The sequence below is a fragment of the Phyllopteryx taeniolatus genome, chromosome 3 (genome assembly GCF_024500385.1).
Source record: "Phyllopteryx taeniolatus isolate TA_2022b chromosome 3, UOR_Ptae_1.2, whole genome shotgun sequence".
NCBI lineage: Eukaryota > Metazoa > Chordata > Actinopteri > Syngnathiformes > Syngnathidae > Phyllopteryx > Phyllopteryx taeniolatus.
In genome coordinates this window covers 22,520,658-22,538,949 of record NC_084504.1, presented here as the reverse complement: position 1 = coordinate 22,538,949, position 18,292 = coordinate 22,520,658, and the positions used below count along the sequence as shown (strand labels likewise).

At 39.0% G+C, this 18,292-nt stretch overlaps 1 protein-coding gene across 1 annotated transcript; it reads right to left on the bottom strand.

The window, feature by feature from the left end:
- Nucleotides 1–1,523: 1,523 nt before the first annotated feature.
- On the bottom strand, nucleotides 1,524–17,187 carry cep78 (centrosomal protein 78). The gene is made up of 16 exons (XM_061767672.1): nucleotides 17,091–17,187; nucleotides 16,247–16,510; nucleotides 15,997–16,172; nucleotides 15,274–15,346; nucleotides 14,813–14,916; nucleotides 13,872–14,046; nucleotides 13,649–13,762; nucleotides 13,066–13,130; nucleotides 12,894–12,975; nucleotides 10,801–10,918; nucleotides 10,473–10,554; nucleotides 10,240–10,392; nucleotides 10,091–10,168; nucleotides 9,416–9,591; nucleotides 4,948–5,107; nucleotides 1,524–2,446 (listed from the first exon to the last, which is right to left on the bottom strand). The coding sequence occupies exons 2-16, from the start codon at nucleotides 16,506–16,508 to the stop codon at nucleotides 1,916–1,918; spliced, it is 2,349 nt and encodes a 782-aa protein (XP_061623656.1). The 5' UTR covers nucleotides 16,509–16,510; nucleotides 17,091–17,187; the 3' UTR covers nucleotides 1,524–1,915.
- Nucleotides 17,188–18,292: the final 1,105 nt, after the last annotated feature.

Sequence of the window (18,292 nt, the reverse complement as noted above, 5' to 3'; positions counted from 1 at the left end):
TCATTTACTTGTTCATTTGGTTTCTCCCAAAATATCTATTGTAGAGATTGAACCTGGCATGTTCAGTTTCACATGTAATCATTTTGTTCCTCAAAGCTATGTCCTGGAGCCATCTGTTATTGTATTTTAATAAGATAGCCAACCAATTCCAATCCAAAAATTGTTGTAAAAAACCTACAAATTTTTCCTCCTCATAATATGATGGCACAGACAGACATTTTAACCACTTGTACGCCAAGGTGCCCTTAGTTTGATTTGAATTTGTTTTCATGTAACAAGGAAATTCAACTGTTTTAAGCAACATTTTTTAACATCATACAAATATAAAAAAAAAAAAAAGAACCACTGTTAAGAATAAGTTTTATTTAGTATTAACAATATGCTTACTCGCCCATATTTTGATGAACGCACAGAGGGAGACAGGGAGGAAGCACTTGATTTATCCAAGATCTCGACTTATTGTACTGCAGTCTGGTGGCACACTTCCGTGGTGGCATTAGAAAACACACACACACACACACAAATGCCAAAGAAAAGACCATATAACCTTGTGGAGTTTAGATACTTACTGGTCTCACATTATCCATTCTCAACACCGCTTATCCTGTTCAGGGTCGCGGGCCGCTGGAGCTTATCCCAGCTGACTTCGGGCGAAAGGCAGACTACACCCTGAACTGGTCGCCACTCAGTTGCAGGGCACATATAGACACCGACGACAACTCACACTCACACGCACTCTGTGTGAGTCGGAACTGAACCCGCGTTGCATGCACCAAAGTCAGGCGAGTGTACCACTACACAATAAGTGAGCTCACATTATGTTGACTGAAATTCTGAACTGCAAATTGCTCGACGGTAATAGTTCATCAACGTCTTTGGATTGCATGAATTGCTGTGAAAAGACATTTTTATGTTGCTTCAATTGATCGATCTGTCAGACGATGTGTGTGTGTGTGTGTGTGTGCGCTCATTCATGATAACAGTAAGCTTGACGAGTATTATGACTCAAACAACAGCAGGATCTTTGATAATTTACTTCTCAAAATTGTCGCTGTACATTGATAGTGGAACACTCATTCACAGTTTCTCTTAAATATAGCTCACAAATCTGTCTTAATTTGTTTTAGTGAGCCCCTCTCCGTTGATGTGATAGTCCATCCACGTCACTGTTGTGGCATCTTCTGATGCTGATTAGACCGCTTGACTACAGTATTGCACCGGTCTGTCTTAGGCTGGCCACAGTAAAAGGCCACTTCAAAATGTGCAGTTTTGCTGTGTGGGGGTGGCTTATTTGTATGAGATAGGACCACCACGAAAAATCGAATAAAATGTGTACGATCATTCTTGATCCATGAGGAATTTGACAAAAGTCTGTCATAGACATGTTAGTAGGGCATTTGGGATCTGTTTTAAATTGTGGGGGGAAATGCATAATGTGGATTTCAAAATAGTAAAGTGGTGATTTATTGGACATAATTTTCACTCAGCAACAGCAACAACAAGGACAAATGAAAAGCAATTCATTGTTTTTTTGGGGGTTTTTTTTGTGAGTGATAAGAGGTTTGGTTAGGTTCACAATGCAGAATTATAACAGTAATCTAGAACATAATGAATAATTAAGGACATATACTATTGTTGGTGAATTCTGAAACTGCTGTAAAAAAATATGTGTTGTAATAGCAAAACTTGTCTTAATACGCTTTGGCAAAAAAATAAAAAATAAAAAAAACTACTACTAAGGGTAAAATATTTGTGTTTTTCATTGGTCTGATGCACATTTGAGATCAACACTTGATGAAAAGGTTCCCCTGGAGGCCTGAGAGTCTTCCAAAATTTTAAAGTTCCAATTAAAATATAGAGTTGTAATTTCTTCAAGTAAATAACCTGAAAAAGAGCTGCCAAAGAGTCTGTCATGCTAGAAATATTCACCATCCGAGCATCCTTGCAGAGCCGCCAGAGATCTGATCTTCTCCAGAATCTCCGTCCCCGGACTGGCCTTGCCCTCTGACCCAGACCTTTGTATGACCACTAGCTTCCGCGAGCCTGCTGACTGCATCTTATTACTTACAATGTCTCTCATGATATCGCCTGCGCTCCATCTGCCATGGGAGCTGCAGCTATTGGATGAATTGCTGTGACTGGAAGTGAAGCCGTTACTACGATGGGAGCCGCAGAGGGTCCCGCTTGGGCGATTTCCCCGAGTCAGACTTTCACGGTGGGATCTCTGGCTAGCGAAGCTCTGCTCTGAACCGGAGTCACGTTGGGTTTCGGGTTTAGAGAACTCATCTGGCTCCTGTTCTCTCAGAAGACTTAAGTCCACGTGTGCTTCAGCAGCCTGCTGGAAGGTCACATCGAGCGGCCCCTCTTGATGCACAGGCTTAGTGACAGAGTACGGAGATTTAGAAGTGCTGATGTCAGCTACGCCATCAGGATGAGCACTGGCGGCCTGAAAAGAAAATGGAGGCGGAGTCAAATAATTTAGGCTGGATTTCAAATGCAGGTCTAAGTGCCCACTTATGATGTACAGTGACCTCCTGCCTGTTCGCTATTCACAAATCCACCTAATTGCATTTTTTTTTGTGGGAACTATCTTTCGCTATCTGCTGAAAAACTTCACCTGCTCACATTTTTTGTGATCTTTCTATAATGCGCAAAATGTCACAAGGAGTGTATGTTGAGGTGATACATCTCAACTGTTACAGTGAGTCTTTTCCACACGCGCAAGTACTCATGCACTTCCAATGCATTTTTATTTTCAAAATGAAATCATCTAATACATTTATTTGTAAAGATGTTGCACAACTGGCCATTTTCATCCGCGGAGTTGATGACACATTGACCGTCCCCGAAGTGTTCGTGGAGATGGTGCCAAAGTATGTTGCACCAGGAGGCTTTGTGTTGTAATTCAAGATGGATAACGTCATGAAGGTGGTCATCCAAACTGTTAATTTCATCCGATCCAGAAGCCTGACTCACTGTCAGTTTGACAGCCTTCTCAGAGAGAAAGACCACATTTTTTGGCCTGCCGTACCACACTGAGGTAAAAGTGGTTACGCCGAGGTGCTGTGCTGTGGCATTTCGTTGATTTACGAGAAAAAAATTGAACAGTTCATGGAAAGGGCAAACCAGTGTTAGAATTTCCTTCCGCAGAATGGACGCAGGACTTTGCATTTACGGTGGATGTTACAGAGCACCAGAATAACTTGAAAAAACAGCTGCAAGGCCGCAACAAAGTTGTCATGCTGTATTATGACAGCATACGCTCTTTCAAGTTGAAGCTGTCATTGTGGGAGACGCAACTCGCCGGTGGTGATGGAGCTCACTTCCCTTGTCTGAAAAATGTGTCCGCAACCCAACATCTCATAGACACGAAGCGGTTCAAAGATAAAATAACAGGACTGTTACGGGAGTTTGAGCAACGCTTTCAGATTTTTGGTGAACTGGAGAAAGACTTAAAAGTTTTTTGCTCGCCAATCACCGTGAATCCCTCTGATCTGCCTGCCAACATCCAACTTGAAATAATAGACTTGCAGTGTGACTCAGATTTGAAGGGCAAATTTGTCGCAGCTGTCTTGGACACATTTGATCAGACTCTCTTGCCAGGTGACCCCAACTTGACAGCCCATATACAGACAGACATATCTTTGTGAGCAAGTTCTCTCTGTAATGAGCATAACTAAAACAACGCTGTGCTCAAGGCTCACGCACAAGCACCTAAATCACATCCTGAGGTTGGCTGCTACTCATGATGTGATGCCCGATGTTGATGTGCCGGTGAAAGCTAAAAGATGCCAGGTATCAGGAGTCAAATAAACAATGCAACCCCACTTTAAGTGCTGCATGATATAGCTCTGTGATCTGTGTAAGACTTCTGTGATTCACTGAGGCATTGTGTATTCGTGTGTTCTTTGTCCTCAGAATTTTCAAATACCTTGAAGTATTTTATGATGAATTGTGATGATGTGCTTATACTATTTTAGACACACTGTCCTCAGGCTCCAGCTTCATGTTTATATGTTGATGTGCTATTGTTTTTAATTGATTTGATTTGATTTGTATATTTAACTTATTCTTGATTGGTGACTGAGGTTCTATTTTGGACCGTATTAAAACAAAGAAAACAATCTGAAGTTGTTGTTTTTAAGTTATATACAGAACCAAGATTTTACCTGTCCGGCCCACTTAGTAATAGATTTTCCTCCATGTGGCCCCTGAGCTAAAATGAGTTTGAAACCCCTGGTTTAAATGATTGCTTGTGACAATAAAACAATAAAACGTTTACTGTATGTCGATGGAGTTGAGCTTGCATTGACGGAGTTCATCTGATCCGCATGTTTTCACTGATCTCACACTGGAAGGTATCCAATGCACATCTGATTTTTTGATCAATATTTGGAAAATGCCAGTTTTTTTTCTATTTATGTTGAAATTACAGCAAAAAAGGAAATAAATCTGAATCGTGTCACTTCAACCACGCATTGTAAATCTAACCTTGGATATACGGTGCTGTTCAAAAGTCTTCAGGCAACATTAGATGGATTATTTTACTAAGGCCATAATGATCATACATAACTAGAAAGCCACTAAGCAGACCATACCCAAAACTACAAAATTGAGAAAAGTATAAACAATCCATGTTACATCTTATTTGTGTTAGCTGGTCCATCTGTTTGTTAGAAGGCTACTCGCTGGTTCATGGAGAATTATGAACAGACGTGGAAGTGCCATTATGACTTTGGGGGTGATTCCACAGCAGTTCAAGTGGTTAAAAAATATTATTTGTGTATCAGCATCCTTATCCAGATTTTCACCAAAACGTCCTTGCCTCATACATTATTATTATCGATTTGTGCTTTCCCTTTACTGATACTTTAATGACTACTTGGCTCAGTTTCATATGTTGAGGTAAGTTTTATAAGACCGTAACAATCACTTCTAAATGCTTACCAAAACAGGATTTTGCGCCGGAATATCATGACAATGGTGTCCACCGCATGCTGCTCCATCCAATTGGGTTCCGTGTCCCAGTGTGGAAGAGAGCTGTGGTCTTCCCAAAGGCAGGAAATCTGTCGTGTCGATTCCAGCCATTGATGCAAGCTGACCAAGGCTAAGAGAGACGATGTTAGCAAAACGGTGGAAAAGTACGATCTTAAATGCAAGCTGATGTGACTCAAACATGTACCGTCAAACACAATTGTCGATGCTAGTTGACTTCCAAGTTCTTCTACAATATTTTCAGAACAATGTTTCCCAATTATTTTGTTCCAGGCTTAAACTGTGACCATTACAAAACTGTACAGGTGATTTTTTTTTTTTTAATCCCTTATCATTTGATCATTTACTATAGGGAGAAAAAAAGAAGTTTGCAGAGCAATACTGTCTCCTACTGGCATTTTATAGCTACTGCTAAAATTAATAAGCATTGTGCAGTGTATAATACATGTATTTATGTTAACACCTAGTATGCAAAGTTCATTTGAGTATGTAAATAATATTTAATTCATAATATTGCTCATACTGTACCGAGTACTGGGTAGCCAGACCCTTTCCCTTGTCTTATAAGTTTCATTTCCGATTCTATAGTAATTTTCTCACTTTTTACCCCCTCTATAGTGATGTTAAAAAAACTTTCAAGCTTAAATAAAAGGTAAAACACAAACCTAAACCTAAACCTTTGTGAAGTCTCACATCTCATGTCAGACAACGATTTGAAGTCGAAGTTTTGTTTGACTTTTGAGGCATATTCTTCCCGAAAAACTTTGTTGAACTTCAAATTTACAAATTGTACGTGTAATTTTATTTATTTATTTATTTTTTAAATACACCGTAGTTCAAGATAGAGAAGTACAAAATAAGAGATGAAGGTTCAAGTGGTGTATTTCTTTAAAGCTTCTAATCTAAAGCCACCCATATTCTTTATCTGAAAGATGTTATTCGCTGTTAACACAAAAGACAGTAATTTTGAATATCTAATTAACATGATCATTTTTATGCCAAGTTCTTCGGTCACCATTAAAAGGTTTTCCAAATCAACTCACAGATTTGTGCCTTTCCAATGAGAATTGAACCTTATTTTCAGCTGTATCATATTCATTAACAATAGGAAAAGTAGGTGAGTGTACAACGTCTCAGACTGAAATATATCCAGAGTTGGTTTACCTATTTTATGTTGCATTCTATTTTCTACTTCTAGTCTTTCATTTTATCTTTAGATAATTTTATATACTATGCTGATCAGTCATGTAATCAACAATTAAACTTATTTTTTTTTTTTTTTGCAGATGTACATGCTGAAAATTGTTTGAGAACATTGGAAATGTTGTTTGTTAATCATTAAATTTAAAAAAAAAAAATGTCATCAGTGATGGAGATCATTTTCAAGAGTTCCTCCCTTATTAGTCATCACCGTGGCACGGTGCAGCAGTGTATATATAAAAACAAAAACCAACAAAAGACGAGATAAGGGCAGAAACACCAGCACACTTAACACACTTGCTCAAAGTGAAACTGACTTAAGTGCAAGGCATACACCACAAGAACCAAGCAGCAAATGACTTTGACTACATGTTACAGTAAAAGAGCATCTCTTGCACTTTGTTCCACCGCTCTATCGCAGTTCATCATTCGTGCTCCCCTTATAAAGACAATTTTCAAGTGCTCATTGTTATAGTATACTTACTTGCTGCTGCACTTTTAATTAAGCCTTTTATTGAAGGCCAGGAGAACAGTTAAACACACAGACACCAATACATTTTATGCTTTGTTTTTGTTTGTGTTCAAATACGTTTAACAATGTCATTCAAGGGTTTAAAAAGTGTGTCTTAAAAAGTTTAAATGGGGTTAAGTGTGTGGGAAGGGTAAAACTGAAAAATGAACTGAGAAAATGTTTTCTTTGAATTGGGTTTCTCTATCTATAGATTTTCACCTATTGCAGGTTGGTCTAAAATGTATCCCGCTGATAAATGGGTTTGCTGTTCTGTTAAGTCAGCATGGCTTTATCATATCTATAACACTTTAAATGATCAGCAAAAACACAAGTGGGGATTTATTGCATTGGAATGACTTGCTGATCACCTAAAGATAAAAAGGAGGTGAGTTAAGATACAAATGTAATCTTTTAACGATCCTCAGAGGGGAAATTAGGGTAATGAAAAGTAGGAGTTGGTTGTGTCAAAACAAAACTCAAGCGGCCACGGGACATATATGGCACACTACGTTCTTTAGTCCAGCTCACCAAGCATTTATATTATCAAGTGACCCGTAATATTTGTGGCATTAATCTAGCCGTTTTTCCCCAACAAATTGACTTAAAATACATTGATTTTTATTTACTTTTTATTCATTCAGCTCATTTAATAACCTTAAAATGAAAAATAAAATTACAACAATAATTAATTGATTTAGTGTAAATAATAAGATACAAAATATCAGTAAAATAAACAATTTTACATATACACTACCAGTCAACAGTTTTACCAGTCAACGACCCAATTTGTATTTTTTTTATTTTATTTGTATTCATATTAATGTTTTTCACTATCTCATTGTACTTTGAAATGAAAACACACAACAATTAACAATTCAGGTTAAATGTATCATGTATAAACCAAATTCTGAACTTTTGAGTGTCATTTAAAGTAGCCACTTTAGGCAGATATAACGGCGGAGCATGTGGTATTCTATCTGTCTGTCTGTCTATCTGAAAAGTAATAAGCTCTAACAAACCCTCCTTTTACAGTATGTGTAGCATTGACCCCATTTGTGCTTTTGTTGTAAAGTATCCTTTGCTGCTTTGAAACACGCTTGCAACTAAAATGTAGTAATAATAATAATAATAATAATAAGCGGCTCAGTGGCCGAATGCCTCACAGTTCTGAGGACCTGGGTTCAAATCCAGTCTCGCCTGTGTGGAGTTTGCATGTTCTCCCCGTGCCTGCATGGGTTTTCTCTGGGTACTCTGGTTTCCTCCCACATTCCAAAAAAACCATGCATGGTAGGTTAATTGAAAAATTCTCTAAATTCCCCATAGGTGAGAATGTGAATTGTTGTTTGTGTATATGTGCCCTGCGATTGGCTGGCGAACAGTTCCGGGTGTACCCCGCCACTCGCCCAGAGTCAGCTGGGATAGGCTCCAGCACGCCCGCGACCCTGGTGAAGATAAGCGGTATGGAAAATTGATGGATGGATAATAATAATATATTCAAGAGGCATCAAGGCATCAGAATGAAAAAGAAACCTCAAGCTTCATGTTCCACTTTCATTCCATCTGTCACTGCCAGTAAAGGATAATGAAAGCAAATACTGTCTGATGTATCACCTACTGTAGATCACGCCAAGAAGGAAGTGCTTTATACCCCCTCCTAGAATAGGTGCCCTGAGTTTCATTTTGAGTACACCGACAGCAGCTGAGAATCATTTTGTATGTTTGATTATTTTTGGCATCATCACTTTTATGCCAAGTCTTACTGTAATTCCCTGGTTTATGCTCCATTTATTATGGTTAGTATTGTTTGTTCTTAATCTTATCATTGTTTGTATAGCACATTTCATAAAGGCATAAAAAATGCTAAGTAAAATTATTACAAAAAGAAACAACCTTATATCCTTCTACAAAACTTGCCCTCACCAACACTCAACTGAATCACCAAAGACCAAGGTCGCTGCGGTCACCCGGTAGGAGAAACCAACAACCCGAAGGGAAAAGAAAGAAACAATGTCAATGTAAAAACAAAACTAAAGGTTGACTGACTTTGAATGCATATTCTTCCAGAAAATATTGGTTGAGCGCCACATTGTTAAACTTTTAAGGCATTTGAATCTAGAGGTTCTACCGCCGCGATTGTCTATTTTCTCAATTAAGTGAATTGGAAATTCCTAACACCAAAGGTTTTAGGCAAACTGGTGTACTGTACTTAAAACAAATAGAAGCAAATTGATTAAACAGTCAGTAATAGAAAATAATTCCCAAACCAGTCAAATCATATCCACTTGCAGACTAATGAGGTGCAACACAACCGCTAAATCACAAAAACAGCCTTTCCAAAAGGTCAAATGCAATACATTTATCATTGCAGTTCATAGTGAGGTCAAACTGCACTTCATCATACTGACAGCTGCCTCGTATATGTTCACTGTATGTGTCGAAATAAATGAGGTTTCAAAAGAATTGAGCATGATCTTTGCAAAAGCAGATTTATTTATTTTTTTTTTTTTTTTTAAACAAGGCTTTTGTATTGGGTCTCATTTGATTGTGCCAGCATTCATAATTGACTTAAATGTATTTATAAATGTATCTATTGCCATTCTGGAACCGTATTTTGAAATAATTCATCACAAAGTGGCTGGCAAGTGTTATGTTAACGTGCCAGAGCACTATGGGAATAGAAATGGCGAGTAGTAACAGTACATTACCCACCCAGCATCCTTGACGAGATCCAGGAAAGCGTGGAACTTGGTGAACGAGCGTTCGATGCTCTCCAGCACGTCTTCATCTTCAAGGCCGCGGCGGTCCGGTAGCGCAGAGCCCGTGGCTTCGAGCGCCTTGGACAAGGAGAGGTTGTTCTCACGCAGACGAGCATTCTCCAACTCAAACTGAATGAAAACAAGACAATAGAGAGACAGTCACTTGGGAGTTGTTGTTTTCCTAAACGAGTAGCTATGCTATTATCATTCTTTTTTGTTTTTTTTATACGGAAACACAGCATCTTAAAGACAAAGGATGATTATCCTTCCTACATCGCATAATGACTCAATGGACCAATATCTACGCGCAAAACAGTAATAATTGAGAGAAAATTATTCATTCATCCACGTTCACATTCACAACTATGGAGAATTCGGAGACTTCATGAAATGAACCTAATGTGTATGTTTTTGGAATGTGGGAGGAACTAGTGGACTACCCAAAGAAACCCCACGCAAGCATGGGGAGGACATACAAACTTAACACAGGAATGCCCAAGCCTCAGAACTGTGTCCTCAGCATTAGGCCAGTCTGCTGCCATATTGAGTTTCTCTTAACACAATACTAAATTTAAGTATTAGTCAAGATAAAAAAAGAGCCATTACACAAATAATGTGATTACAGTACCTCTCTGAGAAACGATTCGGCTTTAAGTCTAGCCCTGCGCTCCTCTCCCAATCGCAAACGACATTCATGTAGCGCCATCTGCAGGGAATATGAGACAAGCCGCATTGAAAAAAGTTCAAGCAGTGAAGTCAAGGCTCGCTGTGGCTGACCTGCATACATTCCAGCCGTCGTTCATTGACACTGTCCTGGTGGCTTCGATTAAATGGCTTTTGATCCCCCGCCACCACTGCCTTGCCCTCTTCCTCATTACCGTCCTCTTCCTCTGAATCAGACGCAAACGTAACCCTCACAGTGGACGGAGCCTTATGGGGTCAGAAGAGTGTTTGAAGTACAATTTATCACATGTAAAATGAGACGTAAAACGCTAAATATAAATCCATACTTGGCCTTGAAGATACTGCTGACTGGCTCCGTACTGCATTACCGGGAAACTGTGATCCTTCGCATCTGCAGGAGGAAAGCCTCTGGAACATATGAATGCAACACAGTGGAGTGTCATTGCACAACCCGGGTCATCCATCCCAGGTAGGACACTCAGTGTTAACTCCAATTGGGCCTGTCACAACTGTCATGATAGAGGAGCTTAGTTTCTTATGTAAACTGATGTAAATTCTCACTCAGGTTGTGGAATCTGCTGCATTGTCATCTGTAACCAGTGCAATGTTTTGTGTTTTTAACATTGCAATGAACTAACTCAACAGTCTCCTCACCGCTGGCGTCCAGCACGTGCAGCAGAATGATGGGGCACTTGTCTGCAGCGGGAAGTGGATTGGTGATGAAGAACAGCAACTGAGCCTTCATCTTCAGTGGAGGTCCTTTTCTGAGAAGCTGCATCACAGAGGGCAACATCAGCGAGAGGCGTGGACGTCAAAGTAAAGGGATCACGCAACATGTCACCAGCGCAGTCACACAACACATGTCATACAATTGAGTCTATAATGAGACTGACTCGAGACTTTAGATCAGTGCTCACCAAAAACAAGGCAGGTTTTTTTCCATAAAAATGTATTTAATATTATTGGAAGCCACTGGAGCAGGACCCAGTTTGAACATTAACACGAAGCTTATATATTGGAAAACAACTGTACTTAAACAACGCTTTAATTAAAATGCATTGCACATCAAAGTTAAATAAATCTTGTACCATAATAAATGTTAAAGATTAAACACAAATGTATTGTACTTAGAGGTGAAGTTTGAAATTTAATTCTGTGGTTCTATCGTGTACAACTAGAGGGAGCCCAAATACTGCTGCACCATGTTTTGAGAATCACTGCTCTATATCAAATGTATCCCATCCATACTTAAAAATGTACCAGTATTTTCCCCTAACTTCTGATTTCAAAACTAATTATCCATCATTTTATTGGCAAAGATTGGCAATAATCTAATGGACTCTATATATGCAGCACAAAATGTTTAATATAATCCAAATAAGCGTTCTTGATTTTCATGCCAATATTGCGCTGAGGGCAGCACGGTGCCCGACTGGTTAGAGCGTCAGCCTCACAGTTCTGAGGACCCGGGTTCAATCCCCGGCCCCACCTGTGTGGAGTTTGGATGTTCTCCCCGTGCCTGCGTGGGTTTTCTCCGGGCACTCCGGTTTCCTCCCACATCCCAAAAACATGCATTCATTGGAGACTCTAAATTGCCCGGAGGCATGACTGTGAGTGCGAATGGTTGTTTGTTTCTATGTGCCCTGCGATTGGCTGGCAACCAGTTCAGGGTGTACCCCGCCTCCTGCCCGATGACAGCTGGGATAGGCTCCAGCACGCCCGCGACCCTAGTGAGGAGAAGCGGCTCAGAAAATGGATGGATGGATGGATATTGCGCTGAGTCCTCCAGGTAAAACAACAACAACAACAACAACAAAACAAAACAAAAACAATAACATTAGGCTATGTTCACACAGCAGGTTTTTCTGCTCAAAACCAATTTTTGGGGGTGGTGGTTCTACACATTTGTCAATCGCGACTGCAATCAGACTCTCATGTGAACATACAAGGGGTGCATTTTTTTTATTGATTCCATTTTGTGGAGTAGTAGCTGCTACTTGTTTACAGGTGTGCGTGGATGTGGAGTCGAAGACAGGAGCGACAGGAATGTGGAATGAGGGGCTTTACGGACACAGGTTTCATCCAACATTTCAGGATGTCACTTGAATGCCTCAAGGGTGCATGGCAAGATGCATTTTCTACACCAGATGTATCCGATGTAGGACTAGTAAGTGGTGGAGGATGGATTAAAAAAATAAATCTGATAATTACTGTTCAGACTGCCATGAAAAACAGGTGTGTGTCACATATGAGGGGGGAAAATTGGTAATTGGGCCACTTTTACCTGAAATGTGAATGTAGCCTAAAGGAGACTTAAAAGGAAGAGTAATATTATTACCACTGTTAAAATATTGCATTCATTCTCATGGAAAATGAATAAAATGTGCAAATAAAGATCTTTGTCTCCCTAACTTGTGTTGATTACTTTACCTGAGCATACAGGCCAATGTTAAAATAAGCATATGCATTTGAAATCTCTTAAACGTGGATTAAAAAGCCAGAAAATAGACAATAAAAATGGGGACAATTTCATGCCAATGCAGAGGTTTGGGAGGACTTAAAAACAAAACAATCACCTTGAAACAATTTGACACATAATGTAGGCAAGTTGATGTCACTCAACTTACACATCTGCTGTTTGACTTTTTCACAAGCAAGATTAAAGTGTTTTCTTAGGCTAGTTATTGAAGGTGGGGTGAGTATGGTACATTTGCATGAGTTGACTGAGGAGACCCTATTAATTGTACCTGTTCTCTCTGTGGATGCACTGGACACCACTCGCCGCTTAGTAGCAGAAGCCTTTGGTGACTCTTTGTTGATCCAGCAGTACTGCAGTGAAACAAATAAACAAAGCAATTATGTATTCATCATATTTTGTAATAATTGCTTTATTAATGTAGGCCAGCCAAAACAACTCACCTCTGGTGCTCGTTCTTCAGCCTTCATTAGTATTTTCTCTATTATAGTCTTAATTAGGGAATTGTCTGAAATGGAGAGAGGAAAAAATAATATATCTTTAGCACTACAATGTGAAAATATGAATGTCATTAAAATTTGTGTTTTTGTTTCCTGTGTTTTAATTTATTATTTTTTTAATTTTCTGCTACATCATCTGTTTAAAAAAACGTGTTTGGTTTTGTCTATTAATCCACAGTGCAGTGCTTGCTAAAAGAGAATCTATGCGACTAGAAATGCATGTTCAAATATAACCTAAGTATCTCACCAGATATGAAAGTGGATTCAAAACATAATTAGATTGCTGTAGTTGGGTTTGGTGAAAAATATAATTTCATAAAAATTCTGGGAAGAGATAACAGTTTGGCCCATGCTGAGATTTCAAATACATGTATTGCTAAAACCACACATAATGTGACCGTTTTTTAACTTCTGTGACAGCGAATGTAATGGACTGTAAAACCAAATGTAACATGGACTGCAATTAATACAAAGGGGCGAATGGTATGGTAAAAAAATTCAATATGTTGTTGTGACAGCTTCCTACCAACTAAAGGGTTATTACGGATGTCCAGTACGCGGAGAGTAGAATTTGTCTTCAAGACTTCCAGCAGATGACATGCTCCTCGATTGGAAAGACCGCATTTCTGCAGGTCCACAGCTGCTCAGATCACACCAAACACACAAAAGAAAGATCTTGAGGGATAACATGATATACAGTACATACATACTTTTCTTTGCCGTCATCATATTGCCACCTCCTAACTAACCTTTAACCCAGAGGTCTTCAGCCAATTCACGTGCAAGACGAGCAGCACCCAGGTCCCCAATCAAAGTGTTACAGTTCAGGGTGAGGCGGCGGAGACCTCCCATACCCTCATATATGGGTTGTTGATACCGCAAGGACTGTGCCCATACGCAGCCATGCCTCTGCATTCCCTGATGCTGAAATACAATAGAGTTTGTTTGTGTTGTCATGGACATGGATTTAACAAAATCTTTGTGTTTAGATATATTTACAATTTTTTAAATACCGTCATCTGTGGAGGTTAGTCTTGTAATATACATAATAACTGAAGTCTGAATAAAATTTGGTCAGGCACTGAAGTAGTAGAATGTGAACAATATGGTCTAAATAAAAAGCAAAATGGGGAAAAATAACCAAATATAAAAATGAAGGGGTAGGAAAGCGTTCATGGTGAAGGAAATCTAGTTCTTACTCCAGAAAATGGAGGCAGGGAATTTTTTTTCATAAGTCCTAATTTCACAAGAGTAGTCATAATATTACATTTAAAAAAACTGTTAATTTGACAAAAATAAAGTTTGATTTAAATTTGAAGTAACTACTGCTTACATTTGTATGGAAATGTTGCCATCCACTCCTGAAAATAGTAGTTTGGTCATAATCTGACTAGTTTCTTTCTCATTTGTGCATTAGTGCAGTAAACTGACTGCGTGGACACCCGCGTACGTGTATGTAAAACACAAATGGCAAAAATGTCTACATGAAATGCACTTGAAAGTAGTTATACAATCCCATCCTGTGGGTGGTATTTCCTTGGAACTAACGTTGTGTTTTGACTTCATTTTTTTTCTTTTAATGATGTGTGCTGGGAGGTGGGGAGTGTGCAAACGCAGTCATGTTGTTGAAGGGGTGGGCGTGAGTGACCTAAAAAGTTGGAAAGGCTGTGTTACGGGAAACAAACTTCACCTGGATGATGTTGGCAAGATGCTCAGCTCCTCTCCATGTGATATTGCATCCGGTGAAATCTATTTCTTTGATTCTTGTAGAGTATTTCACACTTTGGCAAATGACTGAAAGATATATGAAAAAAAAACATGGTTAATAAAATGGAACCCAATTTAAGATTGTATAACACTACTGAAACAATAGACAATAGATATAACCATCATTACATGGCCGCCACGTCAATGTACCACATTCAACATGCCCACTACGTAGGCACGTCTTGTGGAATTTGATCTAGTCATATTGTATATCTGTGACCCGGAAACACCAGTCCAAATCTCTGCCTGCATTGCGCCACAGCACCAGTAAACAACAGTGACAAATGGAAACTATTTTTGGACGTATCGTTCAGTCCCGACGGTCCTTTTTCTCCGATATCCGTTATACCACTGTATATACATTACAAATAAGTAACCACTTACCCTCCAAGCCCTCATCTGCAAGAGGACAGTTTGCCAGGGAAAGAGCTTCCAAGGAAACACTTTTTGCTAAACCCTGAAATGGAACATCAAATTAATGGAAATGGCATTAATCGTTTCCAGCATCCTCCAAAAAAAAAAAAAAAGAAAAAGAAAAAAATAGCACACTATTATTTTGTACTTTATAAAAATATAGAGTAATTACATAATTAAATAGAATATAAAGATGTTTTTGGCCACATTTTATGTTTCAATTCAAAGGAAATTGTGCTGCTCCTTTTGGTGTGTGCACCTTGGTCACCTGGGGGTAGTATAATACAGCCATACGCAGTCTCAATACAACCCATCAGAGGCATCTTGCATCATTTAGTAGCATCAAGCTAAACAGATTTATATAAAGCAAAGCTTTGTGGTTGTTTTAAACACACAATGTGTGATTCTCTTTGTTTTATGTTTAGTTTGACAGTAAACTTCAACTGAGTGGCAAAAAACAACTTGAAGCCTCTTTTATGAAGATGTGTTCACTATCTGCCAAACTGGTGCTTGTTGTGAAGTGTGTTAAATCCATTGCCACTGTACAGCGCTCAGATCTGAAATATCTGGTCACAAGTCAAAGCAAAAAAACGGCCAAATCTCATCAGTCAGGTCAGTCGCATCTCAAGGCACCACTGTACAATGAAACACTACACTGAAGAATGTAGCTGCAATTTGGTTGTCCATTCTTACCTTTGTCAAGTTGACAAGGTCTCTTTCCCTCAGCGGAAGTCCATTAAGCTTTAAAGTCTTCAGGTTGGGAGAAATAGACAGACACTCCTTCAGAGCTTTACACAACTTGAATGTCATGTCCTTAGAACGGATCGATGGGATCTTCTTCCTGAACACTGGCTTGTAGTACCTTCTATCTATGACATTAAAGACAGAGGTTCAGACGCAAAGTTGGACCATTAGTCTTTTTAATATAATTTGTAAGCATTACCTGCATCTCCACACCCGTGGCTTGTCTGGTATGTACTAGTAATTGCAATGTGGTGAAGGTGCTTATTGATAGAGATGGAGTCCAGGATGGGAGGCCAATCTGCTAACTTGACCCTGTCTCCATTGAAGTCCAGAATGCCTTTGTCGATGTGAATTTTGACAGCAGTGAGGGGGATGGATTCCTGTCGAGTGCAGGCATAAGTGTAGTATTCCGTGAAGTCATGGGCACCACGCCTCTTGATCTGAACACTTTCCTGGACCATTGCTTAAGGTAGAAGAAGAATCAGAACATAATTAGAACATTGCATTCACTCCAATGTGATCCGGAATACGGCTGGGTGGTTCGTTTCTAATTCATTTGTCAGGACGAATTTTTGTTCGCTTGTTTGTTTTTAACTTAGGTCCAACCTTACTGATGTGCATTGCTTACACCATCAACAGGGCAGAACCAAAAGGAGCTACTTAAACAAAAGCAGCTAGCGACTAAGGATAAATGTTGAATTGAATTAAATTGAATTTGATTTACTTCCTTCCTATTAAATAGGTTAAGAATATTTAGGAAAACACGTTCAAAAATATATAAGTCCCATTGCATTTAGGGATGCACAAGGTTGTTGTGTTTTATTGGCGTTAGAATTATGAGGGGAGTCCTTGGAAAATATCTCCCTTGCAAGGGATCCCTGCATCCAAATTTGAGACCCAAAGCTTGGATGCCATTCTCCCAGCAACCGTCGTTATAAAAGCAGGGTTGTTAACAAAACGCTGCTAATGCTGAACGGGAAGGTCTCACGCCCTTACATGACATAAAACATGATATTTGAAGGCATTAGATGACTTAGGCATACCTGAAGCTTCAGTAAACACTTTGGATCACTGGTGAAAATGTTTGGCCACTTTAAATATCTGTTGTCGTAAAAAAAAAAAAAAAAAAAAGTGACTCACACTTCTTCGTCGTACTCAAGTCTACGATGGTAGATGATCGAGCGCCCCCTGTTGTACGGAATACGCAATCTCTTTTTTTGGGGGGGGGGGGGTAAGCACTCATAACAACTGCTTTGTTCTTTGCTTTTTTCCAATTCGTCTGGAATTTGCTTTATTTCTAGTGATACCAAGCAAGCTTTTTTCCCCTAATATCCACACCTGCATCAACTTCCACAAATATGATACAAATGCCTCGTTGCTTAATTTGATAAGGAAAATATCAATGACTAAATTGCCCATGAGGGTATGAAAATAAACATTTCTTTCAGTTCTAAGAACATGTATTCAACCCAAGGCTTGCTACTGAATGCAGATTTACTTTACCTAAGGTTAAAAAAATCAAGTTTAAAAGTATTGTAATAGATAGAGCCAAATTGTAACATATAATGCTCTGCCAGGACATATCATTCAAGAAAATAACAAATGTTGTTTTAATAGCGATCATGAACAATTAATCAAAATTTAAATTGTTGGACATCCACATTCATAGAGAAAAATGTAAAATACTGGAATTAAGTTAATGTATGTTGATACACAGCTAACCATCTGACCATTTATGAACTGTGCTTGTACTTCTATATCTGGAAATATTGTTCATTTGAACTTGGTCCTGTACTACATGAAAGTGTAGTTTTATTGTTATGACTGTTGTGAATTGTTTTGTCATTGTTGTTGTTTTGCTGTTGTTCTGTGCTTTTGTAATGGTGTACTGCAATGTAAAGATAACGATGGTGGATGTGGATTCCAGGAAGAATAGTGATGGATGAGAGATGAAAGATGAGAGTAGCCTGTAATTTTCATCATAGGTATACCTCGCCTATGAGAGACAAAATGAGGGGGGGAATCCAGAAGATCACATTGTCTGATTTTTAAAGAATTTATTAGCAAATTATGGTGGAAAATAAGTATTTGGTCACCTACAAACAAGCAAGCTTTCTGGCTCTCATGGGCCTGTAACTTCTTCTTTACGAGGCTTCTCCACTCGTTACCTGTATTAATGGAACCTGTTTGAACTCATCTGTATAAAAGACACCTGTCCTCTCCAAACTCAACTATAGGCAACATC